This window comes from Bidens hawaiensis, unplaced genomic scaffold, assembly GCF_021521415.1.
Source record: "Bidens hawaiensis isolate Kalapana, Puna unplaced genomic scaffold, B.hawaiensis_p1.1 tig00046665_1, whole genome shotgun sequence".
Lineage (NCBI taxonomy): Eukaryota > Viridiplantae > Streptophyta > Magnoliopsida > Asterales > Asteraceae > Bidens > Bidens hawaiensis.
Window position 1 is genome coordinate 160,928 of NW_027498318.1, and position 10,844 is coordinate 171,771.

Genomic DNA, 10,844 nt, shown 5'->3' on the forward strand with positions numbered 1-10,844 from the left:
TATATTATTTGTTTTCTAACAATAAATGGTCTGAAATAATGTTGGTGTACACCAAATGTATTTAACACTGGGAAAAAGTCCCAAAATAGTTTTGGTGACATATTTAAAATTTATTCTCTTACAATTGTTTTTTCAGATTTGTTTCTATTCTATGCATTAGGTAGTTCTGCAGACGAGTTAGCTAATACATAGTCAACGATGTGTTAGGTATCCAAACACATGACAACGATTTATTAGGCCTCCAAACACATGATCAACGATGTGTTAGAACTTAGGCCTATAAACACATGGTCGAAGATGCGTGCATTTTTTTGTTTTTTTTAACAATATATTATTGTAACTAAATTCTTATATTTGGTTTTTCTTTTATAACTTTTAAAATATAAAGTTTATATCATTTCGTTGAGACATGCTTTTTTATATCTGCACAACGACATAAGTTTACTCAATACCGAGTCATGTCAAATTTTATTGAACATTTCGAAATTAATTTAACACGGCTCGGTTTTGAGTAAAGTTTATGTCGGCCCGTAGATAAAAAAACACGTCTCAACGGTATATTAAAAAAAATATAAAATTTATATTTTAAAAGTTATAAAAGAAAAACCAAATATAAGTAACATTAGTTATAATAATACAATATTAAAAAACACAAGGGGGTTAACACATCGTTGACCATGTGTTTGGAGGCCTAACACATCGTTGACTATGTGTTTGCTAAGTTAGCTAACACATAACACATAGTCAACGATGTGTTAGAAGAGGGATAAATCAGGAAGAACAATTTTAAAATGACAAATTTAGAATCTCTGACCATTAGAAGGCTATTTTAGGAATTTTCCGTTTTAACGCCCCCATTATAAATTTAGTGTTACATTTTTAATTAAGTGATTGTGCTTTAATTTGATATTTTAATTATAACACACATTTCTAAACCATTTGACGTACCGAATTAAAAGGTGATCACCCTTTGGTTCTCGCCTTTTCGGGTTATTTGATTTTTTGGGTTCTGTTTTCATGTTTATGTCTGAACAGAAATTTTAATTTGTAACTAGGTTTGATCTTGTATCGATTTTAAACCAAACAATAAATCATATAATCATTGACATATGTCATAATTTTGTGATTATTGTATTCCAAAAATATGAAGACAAAAAAAATCTCCAAATGTAAAATGTCCATGATTGGAGGAGTCTACTTTTACTAACAGGACTTATACTCATCACCTCATCTTGGCTTTTGTAGAATCCGTAGGTTGTTTGTATCTTCATCCAATCAAATGATGAGATTGAGATTGCTACATGAAACCACCTTGGTTTTTTGTGCACTTATAATATTTTCCCAGATTGTTGAGTCCTCAACAACTGATAAAAAATCTGTTCAGATCACTAAAGGCATCAATGGCCTAGATAAAGTCATCCTCAGTCAAACTCTTGGTAGTAGTGTCGAGGTATGTACACTCTTGATACAAATGATCTAGATTTGCTGTTCTCTGCAACAAATTATTGTAGGATATGAAAATCTTTTTTTATAAACATTGTGTCTCTTGTAGGTGTATTTATATGGAGCTCATGTGACATCATGGAAGAATGAGAAAGGTGAAGAGTTGATTTTTGTCAGTAGTAAGGTACCACCTATCCATAAATATTTATGTTGGGCTACACATATACAAACACCATTTATGTGTTATCTGTCATACGGTCCGTATGGTAGGACGAAAAATGTGATCATATGCGCTGTTTTGTTTGGTAGTTATAGGGCTGTGTGATAGGGCGAAAAGGCCATACGGGTTGTATGAGAACCGTACGTACGGGCTGTGATACTTTGACCGAGAAAGAAATGACTAATCTAACCATTGACAAAAGCCGTTCAATAACCTTTTTCGCCATATCATACGGCCCATGTGATAGGGTGAAAAGTGGTCAAACGGGTCGTTTTGATAGTTATACGAGCCGTATGATTTTTGTTGTCCTATTATACGGCCCATACAATAGGGTGAAAAGGTCATACAACCTGTATAATGTGACATACAAATTGGTATACACTTACCGATAACATAACATGACCGTTTCTGTTTTTACTTGATCTTGTGGTCATCTTCTTCAGTCATCCAGAAACTATGTATTTTTGCAGGCAACCTTTAGTCCTCCGAAGCCGATACGAGGGGGTATTCCTGTCATTTTTCCTCAAGTATGGATGTTTTCACCTGGTTAATTCACTTATATTGTAGTTCTAGATATTGACATGGATTTGTATGCAGTTCTCAAATCTTGGCTCTCTTAAGTCACATGGATTTGCTAGGAACAGACTCTGGACCATAGACAATAACCCACCTCCGTTCACATCCAATGTCACCAATGGAGTCTTTGTTGATTTGTTACTAAAGCCCACAGAAGAGGATTTGAAGATTTGGCCTCACAAGTATATGATTGCGAAGTTGTTTATGATGCAAACTTAAGAGTTTCAGTTTTCTCATTAACTTTTTGTTTACTTGTAGATTTGAGTTTCGGTTGAGGGTTACTCTGACACCCGGAGGAGACTTAGTTTCGGCATCTCGTATCAGAAACACTGATGCTGTTGGAAAGCCTTTTACTTTCACATTTGCACATCACACCTATTTTTCTGTTTCAGATATCAGGTAAGTCGGTTTCACATGTTTCAAATATCGGGTCGATGATATGAAACAAACATATTGATAATTTTCTCTCCAGTGAAGTTGAAGTGAGAGGAATGGCGAAGCTTGATTATCTTGACAATTTGCAGAACAGGACACGGTATACAGAACATGGAAACGCGATAACCTTTAATTCAGAGGTACTTTCGTTGCCTCGCTTTGATTGCTTTGTCATATATGGTTAATAAGGCTTTACGTAGTGACAATTGTTTACTCAGTTTGACAGGATCTATCTTAACACACCAAAGAAAGTTGCGGCTTTGGATCATAAAAGGATGCGGACATATGTCATTCGGAAAGATGGGCTTCCTGATGCTGGTTAGATATGCATTTCTTGTTAAGGTTTTTTTGTTTGAAGTGGGACATGAAGTAACAAATGGTGTTGATTTGTGTATGTGTCAGTGGTGTGGAATCCGGGGGAAACGAAGGCTAAAACAATAGTGGATTTAGGAGAAGGTGAGTACAAATATATGGTTTGTGTGGAGGCTGCAGCTATTGGAAAACCAGTGACACTGCAGCCTGGTCAAGAATGGAAAGGAAGGCTACAACTTTCAACTCGACACTGACCGATATCAGGATTTGCAGAATTCTAATACTTTTTTTGTAACCTATGGCTCTCCCAAAGGAAGACTCGTGTGGCCACAATATGTTTTGTTTTTTCTTTTCATGTTGAATCCAACAACTTTCATGTCACCACTTCTGTTATAATGTTTAATTGCGAAAACTGTCAACCATCTCTGGTATGCTTGAATATACTAACTCATAAAGTTATCTTTACTGCGGTATAAACAGAACAACGCAAGACGATGACAGGACCTTTAGGACACATTTTTAAGCTAAACTGATTATTACACTTACACTAACCAAACTAGCTCTATTAAAGTACACTGATGTCTGAATGTTTGACTATGCCATAAGGTGTGTATATTATGCCATATTATCTGGTTAGCAATCATGATTGATATTTTATTTTTTATGTGACAGCACCACTTCTACATGAATCCCTAAACGGCATATAAAGAAGTTCCACTTGAATTTGCATAACTATCGTTAAGTTTGTAGTTAGGGGCCAATAAATAATAGGCAGAACCCAAATTCCACTTTCCAGGATCAAAATGTTGATCTCAACAACTTTATTACAGCGCTTAGTAAGAGATTTACTTAGATTCAACAATCAATTTCTGTTTATCAACTTGACCTGTCAAATTTAAATACTTTATCATAAATAGCTTGATGTAATAGTTATGGAGCTGGAAAATGCTTTAAGTGGCTTTCATTCTTTCTAAAACATACATAAACCAGCAGCAACCATACGCTGTATTACTTAGAAATGCACTTAAAAAAACAAAACAAGTAACCAGTTTCGGGGGTTACATTCAACTTCCAGCATATAAATTACTGTTTCCCCACGAATTATCAACTACTAATAAGTTTAAAAAAAACAAAACGCTTGCTCGCTCCATTACACTGTGTAATGCTGTTGAATATTATCGATATCGAGCCCCTTCAGCTTCACAACCGACTCAACATGCCCCTTCAACGTAAGCACCTCCCGAAGCCTGTATGTACATCACAATATTTATTACCATTTTTATTAAAATTAAAAACTAGTTTGAAAAACAAATAACAATATTGTTATTATACCTTGCCACTTCAGCACGCCTCTTAGCCTGTTCTGCTATTTCGGACAGTTCCCTGTAGCTGCTCTTTTCATTAAAGATATTCGAGGTTTCTGGTTGTTGCAGCCCGTGAAGTGTCCTCTGAGCAAGAGCCCATTGGGCCTCTCTCTCTTCTCTTCCATAATCCTTCTTGCTTGTGAAAGCAGTCTGTTTCAAATTCAAAGGCTTAGTTCGCAGCTTTTATTAATAAAACTAAATCATATAAACAAATGAAGTGTACCTTGTTTTCAAGCAAGTTGTTCCATGCTTTCCCACTAAGGATATATCGGATGGCGAATTTCATAAGGTCGAGTGGGAAGTAAAACACGATGCTGTAGAGCCAGATGACACCAGCCCATCCCCGTCCGACTCCCTTGATTCTTGCAAACTCCCACTCTGCATACACTGCTATTAAAGTTGCCACCTGAAAGTTTTCATATTTTATTAGGAAACAATATTCGATTAGTATAGAAAAAAACATGTTGATTTTGCTTACCAGTTGTGCTGCTAAGAAAGCACCCAAAAGTAACAACCCTGGACGTTCTATAAATGACCAGCTGCGTGAACGGGTAACGAAGATTAAAGCCTGGCTAACTATACTGACTTGGAGATATAAAGCAGCCATCATCTCAACTTCACTGTTTCTCAAAGATCTAACACCAAACGTGTCCTGTTTGTGTGATGGAAGTAAGAAAACAAGAGTTAGTTTCATGTGCAGGCAGAATATTAATATTGGATCATTTATTAACATACCGAGAAGAAGTTGGTGTCTTTCATGATCCAGAAGAATATGACGGTCATCAATGCTAGGTAGCCTCCGAGCACAATCCCAGTGGCAAAGATTTCTTTTAGCTTCCAGCTGTCGGGTAATGGAGACGGTTTCACCCTATCCTTTGAGATTGTCATGATTGTACCTTTTATAATTTTCACAAAACTTGAAATTAATAAAAACTATGGTTATAAAGTTAGTGTTATAGAGTGTAACGGAACTGACAACTCACCATCGTTAAGGATTGCAATAATCAGAACCATGAAAGGAGAGAAGTCAAACTTCCATATCAAAGCAATGAACATAAACCCAAACTACAAAAAGTCAAAGTAAGTTGGTCAATAAACTCGAATGTTATATTAATAAATCTAATGACTTCAATGTCACATACAACTTACCACAATACGAATGGTGATGGAAACAGCATAGATGGTGTAATTCTTCATTCTTTGGAAAATAGCACGACTGGTAAGCACAGCACTGATAATCACACTAAGTCCGGGCTCGGTGAGCACAATATCAGAAGCACTCCTTGCAGCATCCGTAGCATCAGCTACAGCAATCCAATATCAGCCTTCTTTAAAGCAGGTGCATCGTTCACACCGTCACCTGTCATTCCACAAATGTGCTTTCTTTCTTGTAACTTCTTCACAATCTCATACTTGTGTTCTGCATAATCAAATCAAAAGAGTCAGCATTAGAAGAATGCTAATGCAATAGCATTAAAAGAATAAAAAATAAATAATCAGTCACCTGGGAAAACTCCAGCAAACCCATCAGCTTTTTCAATCAACTCTTCAATAGGAAGAGCAGCAATAGATGCATCCTTGTGGCCACCAAGTAAAGAAGAAGACGGGTACATATTTGTTCCCATGCCAAGCCGTCTACCGGTCTCCTTAGCAATAGCAAGTTGATCACCTATATAATAATAAAAAGATAGCATTTTGTTACAAAATAAAAAGAAAAAATTTCAGTATCAGTAGTTATGAACTTATGATTAATTACAGTAATCATCTTGACATTAACACCAAGATTTAGGGCTCTGCGAATGGTTTCAGCACTGTCGTGCCTTGGCGGGTCAAACAAGGACAACAAACCGATAAACTGCCACGGTCCACCAGGGCTATCTTTGTTTTTTTCAGGCACTTCCTATTAGTTTATTGCGATAACGAGATTAAGTAATCATGATCAAACATAATAACATAGACGAGTGTGAACAAAAATTAAATAAAATGCATACCTGATATGCAACAGCCAATGAACGCAACCCACGTTCTGCAAATTTATCAATCATTGCATGCACTTTCTTTTTCATATCTTCTTTGCATCCACATAGAGTCAAGATCTATTAAAAACATTACATTTAGTAATCAACCGATTCATAAAGAAATGTATATATACACATATATAAAAAGAACCAGAGACAGTGAAATATGTACCTGTTCGGGGGCACCTTTGCTGGTTCTATGCCAGTTACCACGGTCATCAATGTAAGTCAAAGCGGTCCTCTTGTCAACAGGGTTAAACGGGAAGAAATGGACCTCTCTGATTCCAGCTCTTGCCTACAAAAACATATAAAATTACAAAATTTTGTATTAGTTTAGTAACAAACTATACATTCGTATAAAGAAACCATACCTCTTTAGGGTCAGCAAGGGTTCCCACAATGGCAGCATCAATAGCATCCTGATTCTCAGTCCTAGAAGCCCGAGCAGCATAAAGCAAAACCTGCTCCTTATCCACGCCCTTAGCAAAAACCTCAATCAAATTCTTATCAACCGAAAGCTTGTTAAGAGTCAAAGTCCCTGTCTTATCGCTGCAAAGCACGTCCATTCCCGCCATTTCTTCAATAGCAGTCATTCTCTTGGTAATAGCACCCTGTTGCGAAAGCCGGTGGGACCCAATAGCCATGGTGACAGAAAGCACAGTTGGCATAGCAATTGGGATTCCACCAATAAGCAACACCAACAAATTGTCAATCCCGCTTCTGTACGGCCTATGCTGAATCGGGTACATGACAATAATCTCAACTATCATTCCAACAGCAATTGAGCAAATGCAGAAGTTTCCAATCGCGGTCAAAACTTGTTGGAAATGACCAACTTGGTTAGTGCTGTCAACTAAATGTGCGGCTTTACCAAAGAAGGTGTGCACACCGGTTGCTATGACAACTGCCTCTATTTCACCTTGCTTGCAAGTTGAGCCGGAAAACACTTCATCATAAGGTTCTTGTTCACAGGAAGTGATTCACCAGTAAGTGCAGATTGGTCGATCTTTAACGGGTCACCTTCCAGAAGACGCGCATCAGCAGGAACGATGTCACCAAGTTTGATGCTGATAATATCTCCAGGAACCAAGATTGAAGCTTCATGTTCACTCCATCGACCGTCACGCAGAACCTAAAGTAATAACAGATTATCAAATCTTTAAACTTTGATTATTGACTTTATTTAATTAAATTGTGAAAGAAAGATATAAAGACCTTAGTTTTCGGGGCAAGACCAGCCATGAGTGCAGCAGCAGCATTTCCAGCATTGTTTTTCTTCTATAAAACTGATGGTTGAGTTGATCACAAGAAGGCAAACAATACCAACAAAGTCTTGCCAATCTGGCGGTTTTCCACCGCCGTTAGCCATTGCAATTGCCATGATGGCTGCAGCTTCCATGACCCATGAGAGAGGGTTCCACATGAACCCAAGAAACTTGAGTATTTTGCTTTCCTGTATTCATTTAAATAAAGTAAAATATTAAGCACTTATTAATAGGTAAACAGAAACTAAATAAGTTTGATCATGAGTTGATGACTGAACTATGAATATACCTTTTTCTCCTCAAGTTTGTTAGGTCCAAATATTTGAAGCCTAGTGGCCCCTTCATCCGAGCTTAGACCTTCGCGGTTACATTTCAACTGTTCAAACACCTCCTCGATCGGTACTTTTTCCTGTAATCAGATATAAACTTAAATTATAATAAGATAAACATCAAGTGACAAAGTTATTATTCTGTTATCTGCATGTATCCACATGCTTAACTAGCATAACACTAATGGTCTTGGTCATTATAGCACTAAACAAAAAGACTTACCTAAACTAACATGCCTTTGATAATTAGGTTGGATTCAATTGTAAAGTAACATATACACCTTGTATTTTAAATTTAAAAAAAGAAACAAATAATAATTCAATTGCTAACTAATATATTAAACAAAAAGTTGCTTTAGAATATGTTAATGTTTATCTTTACTTTATTTATATTCCACAATTATATGTTACTGGTATTGGATTCCCATGATTATGACCGATCACAAAAATTCAGACAAGAGAATCAAGGTCCACTAAAAATGAGAATAATTCTTTTTTTATTTGAAAATTAATAAATGAAATAAAAACACAATTCATATAAAAAATGTTAAACATGTCATTTTATTTGGTTAAATTGTACAAAATTTATAGTCACAATTAGAGTTACGTTACCTAACTTTCATGGTCAAAATGTTATCTTTTTTTAATGTTGTTGTTGGGTCAAAATGATCATTTAGTGATTTTTGAAGAAACATGTTCACATGGGGTAAAATTAGATGAATAAAAAAAGTAAAAAACAACCCAAAAAAAGATATGGACGGTTGAGTAACCAAGTTGACTTGCCATTTAACCCGATATGTGGGGCCCATAGCCCATATATTAGAAAACTAAAAAGAGTGGGTGTCACACCGAATACCAAAAAGACTCTAAAAGCTAACCCCACCACACGAGAAAGAAAAGGGTATATTGGGAATTCCGTGCCACAACAAAAGTGGGTGGGGCAGATAAAATGAAAAATATTTATTTACGTATAAAAACAACTAAAATAAATTATAGTTTCATAAAAATTATATCGTTTTCCTTTTCTTTTTTGGCGTGAATTGAATAAAAAAGTAAAGTTGAATTAGTATAATAAGTAATAAATCCAAGAAATCATGAGACATTAGTCAGAGCCGCTAAAGAAAAATACATATAATAATAAAATAAGACTAAGGTACCACGGACATGTACCCACACAGCCCGTTCACCGCATTCAACAGACACATTCTGTTGAAATATTTTATAAATAAAATTACTGTTTTACCCCTCTCTCTCTCCCTGAATTTCTACACTTTTACCATTATTTTAAATTTTGTTGTGTACTTTTGACTGTTTTATTTATTATTATTATTTTTTAACAAGAAATGAAGTATCCCAACAAATTACATCCAGATTTTTCTAAAAAAATTGAAAACTTCGCATATCAGTAAATCGAAATAAAATATATATTAATTTCTCCTCGTTTTCTTCATGTATTCAAATTACTTTCCAGATTTTTTGCTTAAATAAAGGACCTACTTTGACTAACAATAAAATAAATAAACATAACTACTAACCACTTTATAGTCAAAATAGAAATTGAAAACAAACATGATTTTAAAGAATACCACCACCATAACTATTAAATCTGACTCATGTGATAGTCATCAAATCTTCCCCTTAACTTGTTAAAAACATAAAATTTCAGGAACCGAAAACCAACATAATAATTAATTAGTTTTTCATTTTTTGAAAGCTAACTTGTCATAGATGTTAAAAAGGTAAAATTATTAAAAACTTGGGAACCGACGTATCAATTAATTAGCTTTTCGGTATTTCAAGTCGGCTACTTTACTTAGATGAGTCTCTAATCGAGTTTCGTGTGAACGATAACACTAATAATAATAACAATACTAATAACAAACCCTACCCGTGATCCCAACAATTCCCTTTGATTACTCAACCTACGTAGAAAAATCATATTACAAAACAAAATCAAAATATAAACAGAAAAAAAAATAAAAAAGTAATAACTTTGTCGAATAGCGTGCAAATCCGTACATGCATTAAAATCATTAATATAATCAATTTGATGAATTATAAAGTTTTTGTTGAGTTCACATGACACAAAAAGTAAATCACAAAATCATTACGACGAGGATTTTGATAATATCAAATCAAAACCCAGATCAGAAAGCAAACCGAAAAGATAGTAACAAAAGTAAAGTAGTAGTTAAGGTTTTAATTAGTTCATACCAAGTCAACAGTTTCGTTCTTAATCTCTTCGAGACTGAGAGCTTTATCGCCACCCATGTCGAAGAAGTGACCGGCGACGAGGCCGAGGAAGTTAGTGAGTTGGGAGGAGAATTGGAATTAATATTAATTGGTGCAGAAGCAGAGCGTCAGGAAGGATGTAAATGAAGAGAGAGATATATTAATAATATTATGATGTTAGGGGTTTCATCAGGTGAGGTGTATGGAGGAGGTCTTTATATACTTCTCCTGCTGCCCCGCACCCCACCCGTTGAAACCTAAGCCTTTCTTACTTTTATTCTTCTTTTTTATTTATCACTTTACTACTTTTTTTAAAAATTGATAAACTATTAATTATCAATTATATGATTTTATAACCTTTTCAAAATTAAATAATTTGAACAGATATTTTGGATTAACTTTGTACCAATTTTACGGAGTTTGTTTTAAGTTTAAAATAACGTATAAGTGTATACATAATAATCGTAAAAGTAAGTTAAATTTAAATCTAAATCAAACACTTTATTAAGAAAATGCTTATAGGATTTTTTTATAAAAATGGTATAACTATAAGTTGTGTCACGGAACTTTTAATAATAAAAAAATAGAGAGATTAATTTGCTTTTGAATGGCCAATGAACTCTAGCTCAACTAGTGTGAAAGAGAAAGTG

At 34.9% G+C, this 10,844-nt stretch overlaps 1 protein-coding gene and 1 pseudogene across 2 annotated transcripts; one reads left to right on the forward strand and one right to left on the reverse strand.

The window, feature by feature from the left end:
• Positions 1-1,217: 1,217 nt before the first annotated feature.
• LOC143596515 (putative glucose-6-phosphate 1-epimerase) lies at positions 1,218-3,277 on the forward strand. Its single transcript, XM_077075271.1, has 8 exons — positions 1,218-1,450; positions 1,553-1,627; positions 2,134-2,190; positions 2,261-2,421; positions 2,498-2,638; positions 2,712-2,814; positions 2,893-2,992; positions 3,077-3,277. The coding sequence occupies exons 1-8, from the start codon at positions 1,280-1,282 to the stop codon at positions 3,238-3,240; spliced, it is 972 nt and encodes a 323-aa protein (XP_076931386.1). The 5' UTR covers positions 1,218-1,279; the 3' UTR covers positions 3,241-3,277.
• A 696-nt stretch (positions 3,278-3,973) lies between these two features.
• LOC143596516 (plasma membrane ATPase 4-like) lies at positions 3,974-10,349 on the reverse strand (annotated as a pseudogene). The gene is made up of 15 exons (XR_013146724.1): positions 10,177-10,349; positions 7,923-8,042; positions 7,584-7,821; positions 6,740-7,500; positions 6,541-6,663; positions 6,342-6,446; positions 6,106-6,250; positions 5,855-6,019; positions 5,500-5,770; positions 5,334-5,415; positions 5,086-5,246; positions 4,829-5,002; positions 4,574-4,756; positions 4,319-4,500; positions 3,974-4,233 (listed from the first exon to the last, which is right to left on the reverse strand). The product of XR_013146724.1 is annotated as a plasma membrane ATPase 4-like (transcript).
• Between the last annotated feature and the right edge of the window lie 495 nt (positions 10,350-10,844).

What these genes read in the sequence shown, in the direction of transcription:
- LOC143596515 (XM_077075271.1), top strand. Translation starts at nt 1,280, where the DNA reads ATGATGAGATTGAGATTGCTACATGAAACCACCTTGGTTTTTTGTGCA. An exon ending in TGATTTTTGTCAGTAGTAAG is followed by an intron (nt 1,628 to 2,133) that starts GTACCACCTATC and finishes GTATTTTTGCAG; the next exon opens with GCAACCTTTAGTCCTCCGAA. An exon ending in CGATAACCTTTAATTCAGAG is followed by an intron (nt 2,815 to 2,892) that starts GTACTTTCGTTG and finishes TTGTTTACTCAG; the next exon opens with TTTGACAGGATCTATCTTAA.